Source organism: Podarcis liolepis (genome assembly GCF_965112155.1).
Source record: "Podarcis liolepis genome assembly, chromosome: 16".
Taxonomy (NCBI): Eukaryota; Metazoa; Chordata; class Lepidosauria; order Squamata; family Lacertidae; genus Podarcis; species Podarcis liolepis.
Genome location: NC_139567.1, coordinates 30,222,324 through 30,246,405, shown reverse-complemented (window position 1 = coordinate 30,246,405; position 24,082 = coordinate 30,222,324). Strand labels below are relative to the sequence as shown.

The 24,082-nt window shown below is 48.8% G+C and overlaps 1 protein-coding gene across 1 annotated transcript; it reads right to left on the bottom strand.

Annotated features, from left to right (window-relative positions):
* Positions 1-323: 323 nt before the first annotated feature.
* Positions 324-23,216, bottom strand: LOC310695196 (myeloperoxidase-like). Its single transcript, XM_083479275.1, has 13 exons — positions 23,102-23,216; positions 22,615-22,692; positions 21,772-21,868; positions 20,454-20,629; positions 19,948-20,071; positions 19,151-19,280; positions 17,691-17,894; positions 16,236-16,551; positions 15,617-15,777; positions 14,050-14,302; positions 13,362-13,532; positions 5,691-5,928; positions 324-1,493 (listed from the first exon to the last, which is right to left on the bottom strand). Exons 2-13 carry the CDS (start codon positions 22,688-22,690, stop codon positions 1,295-1,297), a joined length of 2,145 nt encoding a protein of 714 aa, XP_083335401.1. The 5' UTR covers positions 22,691-22,692; positions 23,102-23,216; the 3' UTR covers positions 324-1,294.
* Between the last annotated feature and the right edge of the window lie 866 nt (positions 23,217-24,082).

Below are 24,082 nucleotides of genomic sequence, written 5' to 3'. Positions count from 1 at the left end.
TCTTTGTTCAGAAAGCACAGCAGTAGAGGATTGTACATTAAGGCAAGTGGGGCACTGCCCCACCACCTCGGTCTCCCCTTGGCCAACACCCCCACCCCCATCTGCCTGCCTTCTTACAACCAGCCCAGAAGGTGCCCCTGACTATCATCTGATTAGTCTCAGTGTTGCCTTCATAGAACTTAGCAGAGAGTAGGAAGATGAAGATAAGCCTAGAATTAGTCAGCTCGCCTGCCATTGGCTCTGGCGCCACCTACTGTTGGGCTCCCTGCCTTCCGCCCAAGGGGCACCAGTCACCCTGGAGACACAGATTACAGTTTCATGTATTTATCTGGGATTTTTTTTTATTAGTATTGATCAGATAAGTCTCACAACTCCATCATTAAAAAATAAATACGCCTCCCGGTTAGTGCCTATACAATCACTGAAATGAAATCAGAATATGTGTTGCACATAGCTTTCGAAATCCAGCTATGTGACAATATGGAAAGGAAAGAGAAAAGAGCAAATTTTAAAGTCGGATGAACGGCTCATTCCATCAGAAAATATACAGCAGGGCAATACTTCACTAGGCCAAACAACAATGTTGCAAAAGGGCGCGCAAGCGTTCAGATTCTGAGTTCTGCCTAGTCAAGAACTCTAAAGAACAAAAAAAACCCACCTTGCTATTTTGTGACATTTTGCTTAATTAAAATATCTGGCTGGTTGTGCTGTTTTCAAATCCCAAGGGCAGATATGAGTGTCACAAATCCTTGGCTGGTCATTGCTGGATTTAGCCCCAATCTACCCCAAATAGCCACCTCAAACTGACCTTCCTTCATCCCAGAGCCCAAACCACCTTCCCAGAATGTCAGGAAATATGAATGGCAGAGATGAATCCCAGATTTTGGCCCAGAGATGGCAAAGAGGCATTTTGAGAGTTTGTGGCAGTGGACTACAAAGGTCCTTCACTACAGCTTTTTAAACAGAGGTTGGATGGTCATCTGCCAGGGGTGCTTCAGCTGTTATTCCAACATTGCAAGGGTTTGGACTGGATGAACCTTGGAGTCCCTGCCAACTGAACAATGCTATGATTCACTATCTACAGGATCTGAACTCCAACCCAACTGGGAGTCTCGCTCAGGAGACAGGTCAGTTTTCATCACTCTGTGACCTGAAGAAGGTCACTATGCATTCTGGAGTGGTTGTGATACCCGTAGGGCTGAGTCCCAGCTCACATTAACTTTCTGGCATTCTGGCAGGTTTGCAATGTCTCAACCCATCCCCCCCAAAAAAACTTCCCCTTGTTGCTGCCAGTCTATTCTTTCCAAGCAGACAAATCCAGTCCTCCAATTTTGCGGCATTTCACGAAATCGCTCGGGTAGTGGTTCATCTTGAAAACATCGTGGGGCACCTCCTGGATGTGGGTGTTGTCACAAATGATGCGGGAGAGCGAGGCGCCGCTCAGAACCCGCCGCTGCCAGGGGGTGAACACCCCGGGATTCTCCCACCAGAATCTGCAACAAGCAAGGAGGAAAGGGCAGAGGAAGTGGTTGGTTGACATTTGTCCTGGGACGTCAAACCCCGTCTAATTGGCAACAAGAGTTGTATTCTAACGTGAGCAATGCTAGAAGACAGTTTCATTTGAGCGAACGCTTCCGGGTTTTATCCTTTAAACCAGCAGCTCCCAAACTTTTGGGGGCTACTTCCTGCTTTATTCCACAAGCTCACCCCCCAGCGCCCCCTACCCTATAAAAATCGTTATTCATAATACAGTCATACCTCGGATTGAATGCACTTCGGGTTGAGTGCGTTTGAGTTGCGCTCCGCGGCAACCCAGAAGTAACAGAATGTGTTACCTCCGGGTTTTGCCCCTTGCGCATGCACAGACGCTCAAAATTAGGTCACGCGCATGCGCAGAAGCGGCAAAAAGCACGTGCCGTTGCTAGTTACGTTTGCTTCTAGATACGAACGGATCCCGTTCGTATCTAGAGGTACCACTGTAGTGGTTTGTGTGCCCCACTATAAATAAGATAATAACACAATGAAGTTCAAAACAGTAACAATTAATTGCACATTTACTTAAAATCCAGTTAAAACTATTGAGTTCAATTCATTCAACAAAACTGACCAACTTGAACCAGTGATACCAGCTTTTCCAAATCGGTTAGTTATTTGCACTTCCAATGCCCTCCTGCCGCCCCCTTGCTTCTTAGGGAATCCCGCCACCCTGCAGGGGGTGGTACTGCTCGCTTTGGGAACCACTGGTTTAAATCACAGGTGGACAGTCCTCAGCCAACAGGCCAGATGTGCACCTCTAGACCAGTGTTTCCCAACCACTGTTCCGTGGCACACTAGTGTGCCGCGATATGTTGCCTGGTGTGCCGCGGGAAAAATTAAAAAATTCGAAAGATTTTTTTTTTAAGTCAAATTTTCGATTGGGGCGCCGTCACTAGATGACCCCTGGGGTTCCCTCCCTCCCTCCCGCTCTGCGCCTACCTCCTCCTCCGGGGAGGCCCTTCCTGGCTCTCGGCCAAGGCTTGGCGGCTGCCACTCACTCACTCGCTCGCCCACCCGTCCCTCCATCCCTGCACCCGGCCTCTCCCCCTCCGTCCCCGGTGCGGGGGCTGCCAGGATCCGTAGTCCCCTCGCCCTTGGGCTCCGCGCCCGCGCGGGGTGCGCAAACTACGTTTCCCAGCGTGGCCTGGCGGGCCGGGCGTTTTGTTTGAAGCGCTCTTCTCCCGGCCATGGAATGAGCGCGGCGGCGGCGGCCGGGCGGGCAGGGGCTCTTCCGCACAGACCCCGCGCAGCCTGCCTGCGCCCCCGCGGAGATCGGGCGGCAGGATGGAGCCTGGGGATCCCCGCGGAGGCGGAGTGGCGGAGGCGGAGGCTGCCCCCCAGGTAGGGCTGCGTCAGGGGTGTGTGTTTATTTTTGCAATGCTGCATCCGCGCCGGAGGGGACGCATCGGACCGCGGGGAGACCCCTTGGCGGGCGTGCAAGGCAATGCATGCGTGCAGGCGTTGCATGGAGTGCAGTGCAATGCAATGGCAACGCGGCGCCCTGCATGCATGCATGCAACTTCCACCGGTGCTCCGGACTTGGCAGGTGAGGGGGGTCCCCAGTGGGTGGCAGAGAGAGCCAGGAGGGTGAAGGGGAGCCGGGGGGGAGCAGCGCTGCTCCCCGAGCCGAGCCCGGGGGGAAACTTCGGCGTCGTTGCGCCGGGTGTTGGAAGCGGAGGCTGGCGGGGGCCCCTCACCTGCAAAACCTGGTCGCCTCTCATATATTTCGTGCATTGCATTCATCGCCCGCTTTCTCCTCCAAGGAGCTCCCGGGGGCGCGCGTGGTTCTCCCCGTGTTATCCTCGCAACAACAGCCCTGCGAGGTGGGTCAGGCGAGTGGCCCAAGGGAGCACCCAGGGATTGTCCTGGCCAGGTGGGGTGATTTGAACCCTGCTCTCTGCCCGGTCTTCGTCCTCATTTAGCCCCCACATGTGCATGACTGTGCATGACTGAGGTTTTCCCCCCTCGTCTTGGCTATGGTGTGAGTCTGTGCTGTTAATTAATGGGGTTCTGCCTTCGGAGAAGATGAGCCAGCCCTCAAGGAGGTGATTATGTAATTTGCTAGCAATTCATGTCCCTCCCGGCGTGATGCTGCGCGCTGACGTCACGGGGCTGTAATGGTGGTGTGCCTCGAGATTTTTTTCATGAAACAAGTGTGCCTTTGCCCAAAAAAGGTTGGGAAACACTGCTCTAGACCTCTCTCTCTGGCTCTCAGGGTGCTCCCAGGTCATGCCCCGCTTTACATCTCCCTGGAGGGATTTTAACTGACTGGGTCTCATCCTCAAACTCTGAGAATGCCTGGATTGTTTGCCTGGCTGGAGGATGGAGATGAGCACATGCAGAAGCCTCTGGGTTTTGCATGGCTGCGGCGTAGCCTACTGTACAAAGGTTAAATTCACACCCACTGTCTCCAACCACTTTTGCCTCTGGCCTTATTTAGCACTGGTATGTACCCCACACCACTCTGAGGTTGGCAAGGAAGAAATGTGACTCTCACCCCTTGAAATCTTTCCATGCACCTGCCACGTTTTTTGACTTCTGGTATTTTTAACTGTTTTCACTAACATTATCTGAGATCCCAAGAAGAGCCCAAAGGCCCCATTGTCTCACACCTAGTTTCCTGCAGCAGCCAGTCAGATGCTTAGAGCATCCTTTGCCATCTTGGTGCCCTCCTGATGCTGCTGGACTCCAACTCCCATCAGCCCCAGCCAGGGTGGCTGTACGATGCTGGGGCTGATGGGAGCATTGCTACCAGTAGCAAACACTGAAGTAGATAGGTCTTATCAATCCTAAGGAGGAACAGAATTGGGGGTTTTCTGGGGATCAATAGAGGGCCCTTGTCAAGTACCAACAATGCCAGCACTCCTAGAATGAAACAATGAACAGGGTGATGATACAATGACTTCTGCAATCAACACAGGATAATATCACCAAGGCAACTATCTGTAAACAAACAATAAACACCCATAAAAATGGCAAAAGCAGCTTCTTTCCCTAAATATTTTTTATCTTGAACAATAGCGAACTGTTAGGCTTTGGGGAATTCTATCCCTACCATGGTGGCAGCAAGAAGCAGAGAAAAACAAAGAAGAGTTCTTACTAATTTGTTTACTCGTCACAGTGAGAGACAAAGGAATGCAGTCTATCTCCTGTTAATGGCGTTGCTCCAACTGAACTCCTCCCTGCTCCCTTCCTAACAACAGCACTTCCGCTTACGGTGCCCCCCAGGGGCTAATTGTCTTTGAGACCTTTGCTCTTGCAATGAATGGCATGTTCTGGGAGAAGGGGGCCCAGAAATGCTGTCCAGTGATAACGTGTCAGCTGGCTGCTCTGTCTCCCCCTTCTCTTCTCCCAACACCTCCCAACTCTTCTGTTCGCCTGTCTCTGAGCTGTGACCTTCCTCAAACCACTGCTGTAATTCAATACTGCCTTCCTCTTCTCTGGAAGCTTCGGGAGAAGGGGGGGGGTGGTCCCCACCATTCCTTCTCAGTCTTGTCCCCCTCAGTTTGGCCCTGAAACAAATACAGTGAATAAAAACCTCACCTGTACTATATCAATGGTTCAGTGCTCCTGTCTTCTCTTTCCAAAATAGCTTTTATCTTGAAGAATAACAAATACAGGAATAAAGACTAAACCAGGTTTAACAAATTGAAGACATTGTCCTCTTTCTATGCTCCTCCTGATGGAAACATGCAGATGGGGATAGATATATCCCTTCTTTAAGTCATTTACATACTGTCTTCTCTTGTATATTATTTACTACAAAGCTTGATGACTAGGCTCTTTAGCAACGAAACGTCAGATTACTGGAATGACAGCCAAGCACTGAACCACTGGTATATCACAAGTGAGCTCTTTATTTACTGTGTTTGCTATTGTTCAAGATAGAAACTATTTAGGAAAGGAACTACTTTTACCATTTTTATGGACATTTATTGTTTGTTTACAGATAGTTGCCTTGGTGATATTATCTTGTGTCGATTGCAGCACTCCTAGAATGGCACACTGCGCCCTGCAAGAAAATGGCCACCATCCTCCTTGCTCCTCGCAGATCCCCTTCCCTAAAAAGGGAACCTGGGTTCTAATTACGCCCCAAGCTCTGTCACAAAGCTGTCACAAAGAGAAATGAGATCCTTAGAGGGCAAGTAGCTCACCTGTCTCCGTCCCGGGTTTTCCGAAACTGGGTCCCGATGAGGCACGCCAGGAGGGGCCCGACCCTCCCATAGGGGACGAAGGGCTCAGCCAGGGCCCCGATCCAGATGTCAATGTTCTCTGGTGTCCCGTAAAGGTCTATGAACTTCTTTGCCAGCTGGGAATTGCCCATTACGGCAGCGAGCTCAGTCTCATCGCTGGGCGCTGATAGGCCGCAGAACCGCCTCCAGGCATTGTACCCTGGTGGAAGCAGGGAAGGGTTGTTAGTCTGGCTGGAGGATGGATTAATGGGAAGCAGAGCAGCCTAGTGCCACGGGAGTAAGAGGAGACTGGGGTAAAGAAGGGGGGATTTCAGAAGAATTGCCTTCCTTAGGAACATGGGCCTTCCAAAAAATCAGACCCATGCTTCATTCAGCTCATTATTGTCTGCACTGACTATTGAGCAGGGAGAGGATGGGGACTGGGAGCGAATCACGCTGTGTCACACCCCACACCGGTTTCCTCTCAGCTGCTTAGCCACCTCCTTGCCTCAGGCAGGGCCTTTGCCAGCCAGCCTGCCCTCCTCCTCAACTACTGCCACCAGACAAATAACTGAAGGAGAAACAGCTTTCCAGCAGCCTCTGTTCCAGTTTCAAGCAGGAGGAGGGCTGCTTCTCTTCACAAAACAAAACGGCAGTGGCATCTCTGCAAGGACCATCCTGAGATTGGACCTCCAGTCCTGAGCCACCTGTTGAGGACCAGTGCACTGTTGTAATGGAAAGGTGGTCAAACGTTCTTCCACAGTACTGACAGTATTGCTACAAGGATGTATTTGTGACTGACCACAGTGTGGCACAGTGCAACCCACTGAAGGGAACCAATTTTTTACATCAAATGGTATGGTGATTGTTCTGAAGCTAGAATGCATTTATCAAGCATCTGCCTTAGAATCGTTCAACAAAAGTGTATAAATTGCTGAGATCACTAATACAAATGAACTGTATTTGGAGATTGAGGATTTCCCCAGATTGTATAATACATTTGCAATGGAAATGCACTTCATATTAATGGGGGATTTTAAACACTTCAAGACATTATTTCTTCAAATGTGCTTAAGGATTTGGACATCTTAGGCTATCCCCCCCCCATCTGCTCAACTTGCAGCCTACTCAACTCCTTTTTAAAAAACTATTTTTTAAATTAGCTTTTCAAATTTCACAAATTCTTTTAAACAAACATCAGAACATTTATTTCATATCCGCTGACTTCCCATCCACCCTTCCATTATGTTCTTTTCTTTCTTTATAAAGCTGGTATATTGCTTATATTTTACCCATTATATACTGTATTTTTCCGTGTATAACATGACCCCATGTATAAGACAACCCCTATTTTTTGGAGCCCTCAACAGTTGGTGAGCTTCTTTTCTAAGTTTGCTGAGCTGTTGAGCAGCTTTTCGACGATCCTCCATTCTGGCTGACAGAACTGGTGCAGTAATACACCACATACTGACACTCACCAAATACTCTTCCTAAGCTGGGAAGAGTGAGTAAACAGCCTCCTCTCCAACATCTCCCTGCTCCTGCTGCAGCACCAGCCCTCTCTTGCTCAGCATATTAACCCGTGTATAAGACGACCCTCAATTTATCATTAAAAATTTTCAGAAAAAAGGTCGTCTTACATATGGAAAAATACAGTATGTTGATTATAAATGATTAAACTACCACTTCTTATCTGCTGCTGTACTTCAAATCCTGCATACATTTTAACATAACTGTGATGGGATGATGAGCTGCTTGTGCGTAAAATGCAAGTCCCTCAGAGTTTGATCAGGTTTTCAAACCTCTGCCTGTGACGGAGCCCCTCCGGCATGGCTGCGTCAATCGCTAGTAGAATCCGAAAGTGGTTGTTTTCGGAAACGTTTCCAACATAAGAGCTCTTTCACGGAAACACGTCTTCTGGACTCTCTGCGTGACAGTTTCCGGCGAGGAGTGGGTGTCCCTATAGGAGGTCCTGAAACCTCTCCACTGTTTTCGCTGGAAACGTCTCTGAGCCATCCCTCCGACTCACTTTCCCTGGAAGTTCCTGCTCGCCCCCTACTGGTTCCCTCTTCAGCTGCTACGTCTCTTTCAACCTCAGGGAGCCTTTGCACCTCCTGTCCTTCCGATGGCAGTTCCCTGACATCCACCTCCCCTCCAGGGCCCCCTTCACCCCCTCCCGTCTCCTCCCCTCCGGGCTGGGAGGAAGTAAAACCCCTGAAAGAACCTTCATCATCGTCCGAAGTTTCGAACACTTCCCTCCACCTGCTACTGTCCCTCGTCTCTCGATACTCCTCGTCATCGGAGTCTATTCCCTCTTCCAAATCCGACTCCGCGAATCCTTCCATTTCCTGTTCCTCGTCGGTGGTGCCAAAGTACTCCCTCCTAAACCTTTCTACCGGCTGTGGTTTCCTAGGGAATCTTCGGTGGAACGTTTCTGTTAAAACCTCGTCATTGACCTCCCCTGCAGTCACCCAGGTGTTTTCCGACTCCGGTTCCCCTTCCCACGCCACCAAATACTCTACCTGATTTCCCTTCCACCTGGAATCGAGAATTTCCGCTACATGGTTGCTGCGTTCCCTTTCTTCCAAGGCTGGTCCCCTGGCGTGCTCCCCTGCACTCCCCCCCCCTGTATGGTGACAGTAACGACCTGTGGAACACTGGGTGCAATTTCATGTGGTTGGGTAACCGGAGTTTGAAAGCCACTGGGTTGACCTGCTGAATGACCTCAAAGGGTCCCAATCTTTTGGGCCTCAATTTCTTACAGCCCCCTTTGAACGGCAACCCTTGGGTTGACAGCCACACCTGATCGCCCACCCTTATGGTTTCACCTTCCCTCCTGTTCTTGTCTGCCTGCTTCTTATATTGTGCCTTGGCCCTTTCTAAGTTGAGCTGGAGCTGCTGATGGATCGCTTCCATCTCTTCTACAAAATGCTCGGCCGCTGGGACGCTCCATCTCTCCCCTCCCTCCCCTGGAAAAGCCCTGGGGTGACACCCGTAATTAGCCAAAAAGGGGCTCATCCCTGTGGACACATTCTCCGCATTATTGTAGGCAAATTCTGCCAGCGCCAACTTTTCGGCCCAATCGTTCTCTCTGTCATTGACATAACACCTCAGATATTGTTGGAGTATGCCATTTGCTCTTTCCGCCTGCCCGTTGGTTTCTGGGTGCCGGGCAGTCGAAAAATTGACTTCCACATGCAGCAAGCTCATGAGCTTCCTCCAGAACCTGGAAGTAAATTGTTTGCCGCGGTCTGAGATCACCCTCAAGGGGGCGCCGTGCAACCTAAAGATGTGTTCTACAAACAACTTCGCTGTTTCTTCCGCTGTGACTGCATGTGAGCATGCCACAAAGTGGCACATCTTAGTTAACAGGTCTACTACTACCATGATGGCTGTTTTCCCCTTGGATTTCGGCAGATCCGTCATAAAATCTATTGATACCGCTTCCCAAGGCCGTTCTGGTGTGGGTAATGGTTCTAATAACCCTGCCGGTGCCCTTCTTTCCCCTTTGGCTCGCTGACATTGGTCACACCCTCTTACATACTCCTTTACATCTTCTCTCACCTTGGGCCACCAAAATTCCCGGGTCACCAACCACATGGTCTTGTGTTGCCCAAAATGTCCCGCCGTGGGGCTATCGTGCAACTGCTTGAGTATTCTTCCCCTCAATTCACCTTCGGGTATATACAGTGCCCCTTTGTAATACAATGCCCCATTTCTTTCCTCAAAACCTCCGGGGCTCTCGCCCTCCCCCCTGAGACCTCTGAGCTTATCCTGGGCATATTCATCATTTTCCGTTTCCTGTACCAGTTCACGTTGCCCCACCATCACCGCCCCACACACCCAGCAGTCCTCAGGGATGACATGTCTCTCTTCGATTGCCCCCTCCCCCTCCAAATACTCTGGTTTGCGTGAGAGGGCATCCGCCCTGACGCTTTCTGGGCCTGGCACATAACAAATTTCAAAGTGGAATTTGGAAAATTCCTGGGCCCATCTGACTTGTCGTTGGTTGAGTACTCGAGCTGTTCTCCAATACTCTAAATTCTTGTGGTCGGTGCACACTTGCACCTTGTGTTGTGCCCCAATCAATAAATGTCTCCACCTCCGGAACGCTTCGTGGATGGCGAGTAGTTCCCTGTCATACACCGTGTAGTTCCTCTCGGATTTATTCAGCTTCCTCGAGAAGAAGGCACAAGGTCTCCACTCCAACGTACTCCTCCCCGGTTGAAGAAGTACTGCTCCGATAGCCCGGTCGGACGCATCGGTTTCCACTCTCATGGGTTTTCGTAAGTCCACATGCAGAAGTTGTTCTTCCGAGGCGAAAGCCCTTTTTAGTTCTTCAAATGCTCGCTCCGCCTCCGCCGTCCAAACAAATTTCTTCTTGCTGCTGAGGCAGTCGGTGATGGGCGCCGTCAAATGTGCAAAGTTCTTGATGAACTTCCTATAAAAGTTCCCAAACCCCAGGAATCTTTGCACATCCTTCTTGGTCTTCGGTGTCTTCCATTCCAGTACCGCTTGGACCTTGCCTGGGTCCATGGCCAATCCCTTGTCTGACAAGCGGTACCCCAGGAATTCCACCTCCTTGGTATGAAACTGGCACTTCTCCAGTTTCACCCACAGCTGGTTGGCTTGCAGCTTGCCCAACACTTCTCGAACGTCCTTCACGTGCTGCTCCTCATCCTCCGAATACACCAACACGTCGTCTAAAAAGGCCACACAATTCTTGTAGAGCAAAGGTCCCAGGACGTGGTTCATAAAAGCTTGAAAGCACGCCGAGCCTGCTTGTAGACCGAAGGGCATAACGAGGTATTCAAAGGCCCCCAAAGGGGTGAACATGGTGGTCTTCCATTCATCCCCCTTCCTTATGCGTATCAGATTGTACGCCCCCCGCAGGTCCAGCTTTGTAAGAATTTTCCCCTTCCTCACCCGGGTCAAAAGGTCATCAATTCGGGGCATCGGAAAAGCCAGGGGTTCCGACACGGCATTGAGGGCCCTAAAGTCCACTACCAATCTCGGCTTATCGGTGTTTTTTTTGTCCACAAAAAACCCTGGGCTGGCCCCCACCGCTCGTGACTCTCTGATGAAACCTCGCTTCAGGTTCTTGTCAATGAACTCCCTCAACTCCTGCATCTCCCTGTCAGACATGGCGTACAGCTTGCCCACTGGGAGTTGAGCCCCAGGGAGTAGGTTGATTTGACAGTCAAAGGGTCTATGCGGCGGCAGCTTGTCTGCTTCCCTTTCGCTGAATACGTTGCTCAGATCTGCGTATTGTGGGGGCACTTTCCCTTTATCCATTACTTCCATCCCGGCTAGGGTGACGCCAGCTCCTCCCGGAACCTTCCCCTGCTTGCAGTGTTCTAGGCAATACGCTGACCCAAATGAGACCACCCTCTGATGCCAGCCCACTAGCGGGTCATGTAGCGCCAGCCAGCTCATCCCCAAAATGATGGGCGCTCCTCCCAAGGTGGCCACATTAAATGCTATTGGTTCAGTGTGCCTTGCCACCCTCATTATCATTGGGACAGTCTGTTGGCTAACTTCTCCTCCCAACAGCTCTCTGCCGTCAATCGTGGTCACCTGCAAGGGGTTACTTAAAGGGATGGTCTGTATCTGGTGCTCAGCTGCAAACTCCTTACTCATAAAATTACAGGAGCTGCCTGAATCCAAAAGCGCCTTGACCTGTAGTGGGTGTCCATTTTGCAGCTCTAGTGACACTTCTATCACTAAAGCAGGTCTGGGTGGTTCTGGCGTGGGCACTTTCACTGCTCTTTGGCCTGGCTGCTGTGCCCCAACGGTGGCAGCCAGGCGTTGGCTTTTACTTGCTCCTTGCTTTCTTCCTCCCTCTCCCCAACAGCTCCTGCCATCCCTTGCCATTCCTTTCTTTGTGGGCAGACTCTGGCAAAGTGCCCTGGCTGTTGGCAGAGATAACATTTCTTGGCGCTCTTTCCCTCCTTCTTCCGCCCTTCACTGGGATTTGAAACTGCGCGCGCCCGCGCTGTTCCAACTTCCATCGGCTCTGCCGGCGGGAAAGGTGGCTCTGGAATGTCTGGAATGCGCAGTTCCCTCCAACGTTCTCCTTTCCCTTCCCGCCTTTCCAAAGCCCTCGCTTCCTGGCGCGCTCCTATGGCCAGCGCTGATTTGGTCAGCTGATCCATAGACTCGGCCCTTGGCCCCCGGGACAATTCATCTTTAACGGCCGAAGAAAGCCCCTCTTCGAAAAGCATCTGGATGGGTTCCGCCGATAGGTCCCACCCCAATTTGTGAATCAACATAGTAAACTCAGTCCAGTACTCACGGACAGATCGGCTCCCCTGTTTGCAAGCCATTAACTGCCTTCGCACCACTCCCTGCTCAATGTCGCTGGAAAACATCAGGTCCATGGCACGAAAAAACTTCCTCGTGTCCTTTAGGATCTCATTATTCACTGCCATCAGGGGTCGAACCCAATCCTTCGCCCCCCCTTCGAGATGGCCAATTACAAAAGCCACTCGCGATTCCTCGTCGGGGAAGTCATCATACTGCAGGTTGAGAGCGTATTGCATCTCAGTTCTAAAGGCATGATAGTTTCTGGGATCCCCCCCGAATTTCTGCACCAATCCTGGCACCTTTCTGGCGATCGAGGTGGTTTTCTCCTTTCCCTTTTCTGCATCCTGAGCCCTCCTCTCCTCAAGCCTCGCCGTTTGCATGGCAAGCTGGATCTCCAACGCCCTGTACCTTTCTTCCAGGCTTGGACCTCCTCCAGCTGCTCCTGCTCCTCCGGTTCCGGCTGGGTCGCTCATGATGCCGCTGCTTGCACAAGCTGGCTTTCAGGGACTTTCGGATTGCTGTGATGGGATGATGAGCTGCTTGTGCGTAAAATGCAAGTCCCTCAGAGTTTGATCAGGTTTTCAAACCTCTGCCTGTGACGGAGCCCCTCCGGCATGGCTGCGTCAATCGCTAGTAGAATCCGAAAGTGGTTGTTTTCGGAAACGTTTCCAACATAAGAGCTCTTTCACGGAAACACGTCTTCTGGACTCTCTGCGTGACAGTTTCCGGCGAGGAGTGGGTGTCCCTATAGGAGGTCCTGAAACCTCTCCACTGTTTTCGCTGGAAACGTCTCTGAGCCATCCCTCCGACTCACTTTCCCTGGAAGTTCCTGCTCGCCCCCTACTGGTTCCCTCTTCAGCTGCTACGTCTCTTTCAACCTCAGGGAGCCTTTGCACCTCCTGTCCTTCCGATGGCAGTTCCCTGACAATAACCATGATATATTTTTTTTCAAATATGCTACAAAATACTTCCATTCTTCAATAAAAAAAATTTCATTCTTCATTCTGTTCTTTAATTCTCACAGCTAGTCTAGCCATCTCATAATATTCCATCATCTTCATTCTTCTTTCATTGGGACATCCTCTTCTTTCCATTTGTGTGCTTGGACAATCTTGCCCCCATCATAGCATACATAAACAAATTAAACAATTCCTTCGGTCCAATTATACCTAAAAGAAAGGCCTCAGGTTTCTTGGGAATCACCCAACTCCTATCTCTGTAAAGACATTGCAGTCCTAAGTCTCCTGTTGACTCTCCTCCTCACCAAGCCACCCTGGATCTCTTCACTCACTGTTTAGCACAAGAAACCATGGACAGGGTCAAAAACCTCAGGACAGGCTCTCCTACCTGGCAGGCCATGGTCTCTCCCCCGCTGGAGGTTCAGGGATGCCAGATCAAGGCCGATGAGCTCAAGCTGCTCAAAGAGTCGCTCCTGGAGCTCCTCCACCATCATCTGGTTCTGCTTCATCAGCTTGGCATGGTCAGCCAGGAGGCCACGGATAAGAGGGTCAATGCCACCTGGAAGAGAAAGGTAGTGGTGGCCCTGAAGATGAGGAACACTCAACCCAAGGTTTAGGGTGTCCTTTTATTTTTATTTTTTAATGGAAAGGGGACGGTTTTTCCACCTTCAAAATCGTTGAAAAGCTCTTACCATCAGAAACTAATGTTTCTAATGTTTCGTCGGAATATCCTTTTTGCAATTTGACTCCATTGGTCCCCTCTGGAGCAGCAGAAAACAAGCTTGCTCCATCTTCCATGCCACAACCCTTCAGATATTTGAAGATGGCTATCATATCTCCTCTCAGTCTTCTCTTTTCCAGGCTAAATATACCCAACTCCCTCAACTTGTTCCACATAAGGCTTGGTTTCCAGACCCATCATCATCTTGTCTGCCCTCTTCTGCACACTTTCCAGCTTGGAACAACCTTATATAGAAAGTTCTTCATGACCCCTGTTTGCCCTTACTTTGTTCCCAGGAGATTTCTGTTTCCCAGACGGCCCAAGAACCCCGCAGGACAAGGAACAAAAGCATTACCTTCCATTACGATTCTCCATGAAGCAGAGAAGGTGAGATGAAGGAGGACATTGGAATATGGGACAAGGGGCTTGAAGTTTTGGTCCAGGCGGGGCACAAATGGGGGAACAGAACCGTGTCCAAACCGGAAGGCCAGGGAGAACACGTTTGAGACAGTGGGGTCCTCAGAGTCATTGTAGCCTCTGTACAAAGGCAACTGCTTGTTCATCTCATTGCCCAAAACAAGGGGCAGGTAATCTCTGAAGGTGATCACCTGCAACCAAACCAGGAAAGACGCCACTGTTATTTTTTTGTTTTTTAAAATATGTTTTATTGATTTCAAACTTAAACAACAGTTACAAATTAACAACAATTAAGTAAACCACCCTAGCCTTCCAGAGTGCAAATTGTCCTCTAATGAAGACATAGCTTCTGTCCAGCTTTAAGTTTTCACAAGCATTACTATTTTTATTTATTAAAATTGTATAGAAATGAACACAATGTGTGTGTGTGTGCAAGTGTGTGGCTATGGGTGTTTAGTGGCCACTTTACAAAGTCTGAAGTGAAACAAAGAGAGTCCCTGACCTCTGGGAACTTACACAAGGTCAGGCTAATATGGGACTCATATGAGCAACTGGAGTTACATCTCAGGCATGATTTTTACATATGCAGTACAACCGCATCTTACACACATTTAAGTTGTGCTATTTCAACCCAATGTGGTTGAAGGCAGGCTGGTTGAAATCATCCAAGTTCAATCCCAGCAAGGCAGAGAGCTTTTTGCAATGGGTCTGTTTGTGTTACCTAAAGAGCTTTTAAGCTCTCTGACTCACTTGCTGGGTAAGGCCCGCTTGGCACACAGGATCTGAAAGCACAAGGGATTCTGTCTCTCTCCCCCTCACCCACTAACCATGAGGGGTGTTTGGGAATATGCGATTTTCATGTATATGCAGAAGCCTTGAAACCAAACTTTCACGTTAAGATGCAACTGTTATGTACATCCAGCCCTTTCTTCCAAACAGCTCAGGACCTTGGAGAGTGACTGAGGTGGGGGTTCAGCACCATGGACAGCACTGCTAAGCCCAGGCATCCAAGTTGTCTCAGCAAAGGTCCTGGAGAAGCTGACAGAGTTTTATAGCCTGGCCAGGTAGTCACTGGCTAGAGGCCCTGCCCCCTAAGTGCCTGGAGGTCCTGCCTCCTTGGCAGTTAAAGGGACAGTGCCTTTTTCTACAGCTGTTGGCTTCTTCAAGGTCATGGGGTTTCCAATTCTTCTCAGGGTACTCTTGGTTTCCCAATGAGTTGACTTTTTTGTTATTATCTCCAATATTTACCTTTTAATGCACACTTTAACCCCCCCCCCAAAATATGCATTTTTGTACCCATCACTTGGCTGGAGAACTGCACTGTGAAATTTGGAGAAATGCAAAGAAAAGAATTTGGTTTGAACATTCTTGCAGAAAGTGCAAATTCTGTGAGTTTGTCTCTAAATTAAATTCCTCCCTTGCACCTTCCCTGAAGGCATGAATGAAGTTAGAGTGAAACTCTTTTTTGAATGAAGCTGGAAGGAAGAGCTCATTTGTCACCATACCTGATTCAGTGCCCCAATAATCTTCCGAGCTTCCTGAAAGATCTTTTCCCCATCCCAGTGGGGGTTCAGCGCCTTCAGCTCCCCGGCCAGTCGGTTATGCTCCCGGACAAAGAGGGTGTGGAGAGCTGTCAGCCCCAGATTTTCAGTGACACGTTTATCCCCTGCAAAATTAAAGAAACCGTCCCTCTGATTTCAAGCGGATTAAGCTAGAAAATGAATTAACACTCTTTTATTGCTGTGTGAAGCCACATGGAGACTGGTAGGGCAGAAGGCAGGGAGCCCAACAGCAGGTGGCGCCAAAGCCAATGACAGGCAGAGTCAATAATCAATCCCTCTTCACGGGAAACCCTGGGAATTATAGCTCTGGCAGACGAAGAGGGGTCTCCTAACAACTCTCAGCACCCTTAATAAACTACACTTCCCAGGATCCTTTGGGGGAGGAAATCCATGACTGTTTAAAGTGATATCATAGTGCTTTAAACATATGGTGTGCATTTGGCCTAGCACTTGATGCCCCGATCCATCAAAACATAGGATGTTACCTTATCATTGGTCACCTAGAGTACTACTGTTTACACTGACTGGCAGCTACTGACCATGCCCTGGTGGAAAGACATACCTGCATTGAAACATGGGATGTTGGCAGTTCTGTTTGTGTAGAGGCAGATGCTGTTTGAATTGCTCTCGAAAGGAAGGAGGCCCAAACCAGCGTCTGTGAAGTTCTGGTTCAGCGCCATTAAACCCAGAGAGTTGCTTTGGTTCCGGAGGCTTCTTGCCAAAGGCTCCTCACTCCCATACACCATGCTGGCATCCAGAAAGGACGTGATGGAATTGAGCTGCTCGCGGATGAACGTCGTGGGGTTGCAAACAGGGGTGGTCCGGATGAAAGGCATGCAGATGCCTGGCTTTGTAATCCGCGGGTCTCCAGGTGGAATCTGCAGGAAACAATCCCACAATTCGTTTGTTTTTTATTTATTGCATCTATACCTCCAAGAAGCTCAAGTTAGTAGACATGGTTCTCCCTTCTTCATTAATCCTTACATTAATCCTGTGCAGTAGGTTAGGTGCAGGGACAGTGACTGGCCCAAGTTTTGTTTTGTTTTTTAGATTCCAGAAGACAGAAAGAAAAATAATCACACTCCCAACAAGTTTTTTTTAAAAAAAGAAAATGTTACCACTGATCCAAGTATTGTGGGAGGGTGGTAGGTGATGTTACAGGCATTGGCCAATATGATGGCCAGGGAACTGTTCCTTCCATGCAAACAGTGGCATGTTTCTCCTCCCTCCATGGGCTCTGCTAGATATTTAAAAAAACTCAGCCTAATCAGCCCCCTGGCACAAATCTGCTAGTGGGCAAATGCAGTTTGTGGGCCACTCTTGGAAACACCTGATAAGAATGTGTAAGAGCACAAGAAGAGGCTGCTGGATCAGGCCAAGGGCCCATCTAATCCAGCATCCTGTTCTCACAGTGGCCAACCAGATGCCTCCAAGGGAAGGCCACAAGCAGGATTTGAGCACAGGAACAGCACTCTCCCTTCCTGGGGTTTCTAGCAGCTGGTATACAGAAGCATTAATGTCCCCAACTTTGTAGGCAGAGTATCACCATCAGGGCTAGTCGCCATCAATAGCCCTCCCCCTCCATGAATTTGTGAAATTCTCTTTCAAAGCCATACAATTTGATGGCCGTCACTGTCTCATGTGGGATGGAGTTCCGCAGTTTAACCACCACGCTGCGTGAAGAAGGACTTTTCCCTATCTGTCCCGAACCTTCCAACATTTGTGATGTGCATTTTGCTATGTGTCAAGAGCTACGTGGTAACCCGGATATTTCAGACTGCAGCTCCCATCAGCCAGAATGCCTGTACAATGCTGAGGCTCATGGGACCACAGTCGAGCTGGCTGATGGAAGTTGTAGTCCCACATACCTGGGCGGTGCCATGTTGTCAAAGGCTGCTGGGAGCTAATAGTTCAAAGGGGACAGAGGGCCTGCAAAAGACCTGACTCCACCCCATGCCAGGAAAACACATACACCTGTCTCACCCTAAGAATCTCTTAACACCGAATTTTCCGTTACCTTAATCGGGAAGCAAGGGGGCGCATAGTTGCAGCTGGTGTCGCAGTGGACATCCTGGTTCTGGATGCTGGTTTCAGTCATGGGGGCTAAGTCCATGTCATGGTCGACCCACTGGCCCCAGTGCATGAACGCCAGCGAGCGCTCCTGGTCGTCCGTGATCTTCTCGTTGGGGGTGCCGATGATCTCATTGGATACCTGCCGTACCTATGGTGGAGCACCCAAGGGCCACCGGAGGGAATTATGCAGAGTGTTCAATTTGCATAGCCTCAATGCTAAGTGCTCTGGCTCCAAAAGGGGAAGCCAGAAGAGGAACTGTGAACAATGTGCAAGCAACAACAACACACACATGTGGCAGCACTCTGCCATTCATGCCACTGCCAAGAAGTGCACTAGAGGGTTTGTAGGGCATGTGAATAAGCCTTTTGGGCCATTGTATAGTGGGGATGGAATTCAATTTCTAAAAAACTAGTTACTATTAGAAGCCATGTTGGTAATAGCCCAATACGGGAAAGCATCAAAAATTCCTATTCAATTCCATTACTTTATCTGAATGCCTGGCCAGACATTGATGTGTCGTCTGGGGCAAAACCAAATCAGACATTTTTGACACAGACTGGTCCCCATTTTCTTATTATACAAATAAGGAGAGTTGTACATGCACTCCTTCCATGACTCACTCCTCCTTGTGGTTGGACTATATAAAGGGACCCCTGACCATTAGGTCCAGTCGTGACCGACTCTGGGGTTGCGGCGCTCATCTGGCTTTATTGGCCGAGGGAGCCGGCATACAGCTTCTGGGTCATGGGGCCAGCATGACTAAGCCGCTTCTGGCGAACCAGAGCAGCGCACGGAAACACCGCTTACCTTCCCGCCAGAGTGGTACCTATTTATCTACTTGCACTTTGACGTGCTTTCGAACTGCTAGGTTGGCAGGAGCCAGGGACCGAGCAACGGGAGCTCACCCCGTCGCAGGGATTTGAACTGCCGACCTTTTGATCAGCAAGTCCTAGGCTCTGTGGTTTAACCCACAGCGCCACCCGCGTCCTGATTGGACTATATAGACTGATCTTAAAAGCTGCGTCTCAGTCATTTGTTTTTTGTACGGAATATGCCCTGTGTATGGTTTTTGTTATAATCTGTATGGTTATGTCTTAGTTCGTAGATATGTTTACGATAAATCGATGAAAGCTGTATTTATTTTTAAAAAGTGATTGGTTCAAACTTCAAATTGCCTAGAAGCAGAATATCTCATTTCGGTGAGTGTGCAGGGATTTGCTGTATCAAATGAGAGTAATCGCCTCCTATAGGGGTTGTCCATGTGGTGACAGACACCATGCTGTCCCCCTAGAAACCCCGAATGATTGGTCCACCACCTCAGCCGCCTCTTCGAACCCACCCCCAACACGGCTGTTTCTCTACAATTTGTCCCAGGATCCCCGGATGACTTCTACTGCTCTTACCAGTGGGAGGGGGTGTCCATGATAAAGCTGGCCCTGGATGAGACCCTTGGGAAGAGACACACCATCCTCATACTCTGCTGGGAGCCAGCGGGCATAGCCATGGTTAGACATACCAAAATGAGGGTGCTTCCTAGAGCGGGGGGAGAAGCGCATTAGTTTGGAACTCTGCCCCATGCGTGAAGGCTCTTCTGGAGGCAGGCATGCTTCGAGGGATTAACCTTTGCAAGGTGAGCTGATCCGCACTCCTCAAAATCACATATCAAGAGACATATTTATATGCCTGCTCTGAGAAATGAGGATCTGCATGGGGAGAGTGGGGAGAGAAAAGCTTTTTGCCATCTCTCGTGACCCTAGAAATCATGGACTTCCAATGAATGTTGGGAGATTCAGGACAGATAAAAGAAAATCCTCCAACGGTCATATTTATGGAAGGGCTGTGAGTTCTAGTATTATGAGGGAAGGAGAAAAATCTTTCTTCTGTCTGCTGCCTCCATGCCACGCATGACTTTATGAACTCCTACCATGTCATCTCTTACTTGCCTTTTCTCTAAACTAATAAATCCCAAATACCACAACCTTTTTTCACAGGGAAGCCACTCTATGCCCTTGATCGTTTTGGTGTCCTTTTTCTAATTTTCTAATTTCCTTCAACACCTTCCTTTGGCCCAGGTTCCCAGATGACCTCTCCAGCTCTTACCAGTGGTAAGAGTGGTATTTCCCCTCAGATGAGGGAGAACCTTTGACCTGCCTGCACCCCCACCCCAAATAAAACCCTTCTCCAGCCAGCTCCTCCTTACCGATTGTTGCATTCTCCTGTGATGGTCCGATAAGGGCTGTTTTGTGGGCACCGGACTGGGCGGATCAGATAGTCACAGCCAGTGGCTCTGGTGATCATATCTTTCTGCTGGATGCTTAGCACATCTAAACAAGATATCCGATAAGGGGAAGAAAAGCAATGGCTTTTGTCTTAGAAGCAAATTTCAATGGGAATCTACCTTCAGCGGTCTAACCCACCCCACCCCCTGCACCAAGTTTGAGAGGTAAGGCTGCCCACTTGTCAATCACCTGACATCACAAGGGCATCATTTACTGGCGTGGTTTGAAATCAAGATGCACAAGCAAAGAGTCAGCAGTTTGCAGGCACCGACCATCAGCTGAGCAGCGGTGCCTTCAAACCCCCCTGTTGGCCAGCTTTTACCTGCCTCAGGTAAAGTGGGTGTGGCTTGGCTAAACCTGCCTCGCAGGCTGAAAGTTCACCACCATCCCCACTGTGCTAAAGCTTTTGCCCGGGGATTCACAATACCTGTGATGTTGAACCGACGGTGCCAGACCTTCTGCAGTTTCTGCCTCAGGAGATCCAACGCCGTTTCCATATAACTCGCCGCCCGGATTGCAGTCCTGGTCCCCGCCACCGGTTCCTTTAAATGTCTCAAGAAGTCGGAGGGGGTGAGATGGGGGTTTCTCAAGTTCTCCTTCGCTCTGGAAAGAGAAGCACAGAGGAGATGGCAGCAGGGAGACGGGGGACCTTAGCAGAAAGTGCTCAGAAGTGTCACAGCAAGCCTTCCTAATGGCGAACCTAAGAACCTAAAAGAGCTTTGCTGGATCAGGCCAATAGCCCAACTAGTCTAGCATCCTGTTCCACCCAGAAACCCACTAGAAGGATGCAAGCTCAAGAGCCCCCTCCTCTCTTGTGGTTTCCAGCAACTGGCAAGTTTATGCAGTGACCCTTACTCGCTGACTTGCTGTTGCCGTTTTGCTCCCTTCAGTTTTATTTTTTAAACTACAATGGTACCTCAGTTTTACGAACATAATCCGTTCCCAAAGACCATTTGACTTCTGAAATGTTAAAAAAGTCAACAGCCGACAGCTAGACCTCAGGATCTTGCACTCAGAGGAAACTGTGTGGCACGTTCGACTTCCGAGGCGTGTTCGCAAACCGAAATGTTCGTCAACGGAGAGGTTCGAAAACCAAGGTACCTCTGCATGCTCTTTCTAAAATTCTTTGTTGTTAATGATGCTATGTCAACTCCACCAATATATGAACGGATTGCTTTTAGCTGCAGATTGTGCATGGATAAATACAATGATATTGGGGATCCATTCATAAAAATCATAATGTCTTGTTAATAATTTTATATTTATTGGATTAATTGTATGTAAAGGTAAAGGGGACCCCTGACCATTAGGTCCAGTCGTGACCAACTCTGGGGTTGCGGCGCTCACCTCGCTTTATTGGCCAAGGGAGCCGGTGTACAGCTTCTGGGTCATGTGGCCAGCATGACTAAGCCGCTTCTGGCGAACCAGAGCAGCGCAAGGAAATGCCGTTTACCTTCCTGCCAGAGTGGTACCTATTTATCTACTTGTACTTTGACGTGCTTGCGAACTGCTAGGTTGGCAGGAGCAGGGACTGAGCAACGGGAGCTCACCCCGTCATGGGGATTTGAACCACTGACCTTCTGATCGGCAAGTCCAAGACTCTGTGGTTTAACCCACAGCGCCACCCGCGTCCCTTTAATTGTATGTACTTATGTACTTATATACCCTAGGGGCGTACTCCACTAATGATGACTGAAAGGGGAGGGAGGGAAGATTTAATGCAGATTTACATGAAGGAAGCTCACCTCTCCCGGTACAACTTGTATGCTTGATCCACCAACCGCTTGGCTGTGTTGATGCTGAATAAAATGTCAGGACCAGTCAATTTCTCAGAGGCCAACGCTTTAAAAGAGAGAACCAAAAACATCAGCTCAAAGGGCCCCAAGTCCAAACCAGGGCAATCAAATTTCAGCAGCAAGGTACACAGAAGGCATGATGCAGCGACTATCCAGGACAATCTTGGCCAATGCAGTTTACAAAAAAATTCTCCACCCCACCACCTTGGCATTTTTCACCAGCCCAGCCTTCCCATAAATGTGCATGTCAAATCATTTGCACCACACTCTGAGAGCCTGTTCCACAGGACCGAACATAAAAAATAAAAATAAAAATCTCCTTTCCTGGTCACCTTGAAAATACTCTCAACTCACCAAAGGCGAGTGGCTATTTACAGGCCTTAAGCTGAGATGCCCTCTTGGAGGTTGGTTCCTATCCACATACCAGGTTTTGACAGAAAAGGGGTTCAGAGAGGCACCCTCCCCAACCCAATCAATCATGGAGCTCCTCGAAGATTTTCATAAATTCATGTCCCCAAAACAATGCACGAACTCTACAAGACGTGACCCTTTGGGCCCTTTCCAAAGCTACAATTCTGTGATTTTATGAAAAATCAAAGGCAACTTCCTAGAAATGAGTTCCACGCACATACTTGTAAAAACTCTTTTTGTGAGCTGCTGTGGGCAATCATGGAGTATATAGATATTGTGAAATTAAAATAAAGGAAAATAATTATTCGATTACATTCCTTTTCCAGCTTCCCACCAGAAATATTCCCACCCTTGGAAGAGTCACAGGATTTGTTGTGTTACCTTCCGAGGAAGAGTCGGATGCTGGCAGGAATCCAAAGGCCACTAAGAGGCTCAGGAGAGAAAGGGCTTGCTTCATCTCTGCAAAATAAAAGAGGAAAGGGTGGGTTTTGAGTAGGGGAAATAATAAAAACGTTCTTTTAAAACCCCACAAAAGTTGCTCCAACGAAGGCAAAGGAGAGAACCACTGTGGTTGACTGCTGGACTAGGACTTGGGAGAGACGAAGGTTCAAATCCACACCTTGCCTAACCTACCTCACAGGGTTGTTGTGAGGGTTAATTGAGGAGGGGGAAAACCATATACACCACCTTGAGCTCCTTGGAGGAAAAGGTGGGATATACATGCAATAAATAGGACCAAGGCTTGTCGCCTGTGTTACTCCTACTCAGAGTAGACCCATTGAAATTAATGGACATGGCTAACTTCCTATGTGTGGGAAGCTGGGCATTGCCATGTCCTCAGCGGCAAGAAAAAGGTGCCAAGCCTCACCTGCTGTGCTCAGCTCCTGGCTGTGGATTTTGCTAGGTGCCTAGTACTTTTATAGTCTCTGGTTATCAGGTGTGGGCAGGTTCTTGATGAGACCAGGATGAGGGAAAACACACACAGCAACCTCAGGTTGGTTTAGGCCAAGAGGAAATATTTGCTAGGTTCTTCCTCGATCGAACAGAGAAGTCCCACTTCCTTGTTCCTGGGGGATAAATTTCTGAGATACTGGAGCAGGAAAGGTTATATAAATATTAGTCAGTGATTTATTCTTAAGGAAGAAGAGGGATCCAACCCACTTCAAAAAAATGCAATGAAGCATGTCAGAAAAGACCATGCCTTACATTCCTGACAAGGGATATGCAAATCTGTTAATTTCACTTTCGCATTCTGGCTCTCTTGAATTCAGTTTCCCACTTTACCACATCACTTTGCTGATTTATTTTAAAAAGAAGTCCTTGAGAAAATTCAGTAGAATTTTCATGCACACTGTCTTTGAATGCAGTTTTGACTATTCTGCCAAAAAAGAAAGAAAGAAAAGAAAAGCAATATTTACCCTATGCAATGCATTTTGTATGTACAGTATTTCAGTAATATCTGCAATTTTAGGCACATCTTAATATATGCATTTTTTGGTACACCTTACTTGGTTGGAAAGAACTGCATGTGCGAAATCTGGATGACTGCAGATTTCGAAGGACGATTTTGCCTGTCAGCATGTTTTGTTTCAAAAACCGCAAATCAGGTAGGTTGGCCTTTGAAAGCAAACTGGATTGCATTTCTACTCAATCCCTAGTCCTGATATATTCAGAGTAAAACTCTCCCTTGTTCCCCCTCACCCCGCAAAGGAAAATTGCCTTTAAACAAGGCAGTTTGACCTCCTTGCTTCTCACTATACCTGAGGACCAAAACTGCCTTTGTGAATCAGTCATCAGGCCATTGATGGGCTCAGAAAAGACTTTGAAAATATTGACCAGCAACAGAGGT

What these genes read in the sequence shown, in the direction of transcription:
- LOC310695196 (XM_083479275.1), bottom strand. Translation starts at nt 22,690, where the DNA reads ATGAAGCAAGCCCTTTCTCTCCTGAGCCTCTTAGTGGCCTTTGGATTC. An exon ending in CCCCTTGCTTCCCGATTAAG is followed by an intron (nt 16,552 to 17,690) that starts GTAACGGAAAAT and finishes TGTTTCCTGCAG; the next exon opens with ATTCCACCTGGAGACCCGCG. An exon ending in CATCCCATGTTTCAATGCAG is followed by an intron (nt 15,778 to 16,235) that starts GTATGTCTTTCC and finishes TTAATTTTGCAG; the next exon opens with GGGATAAACGTGTCACTGAA.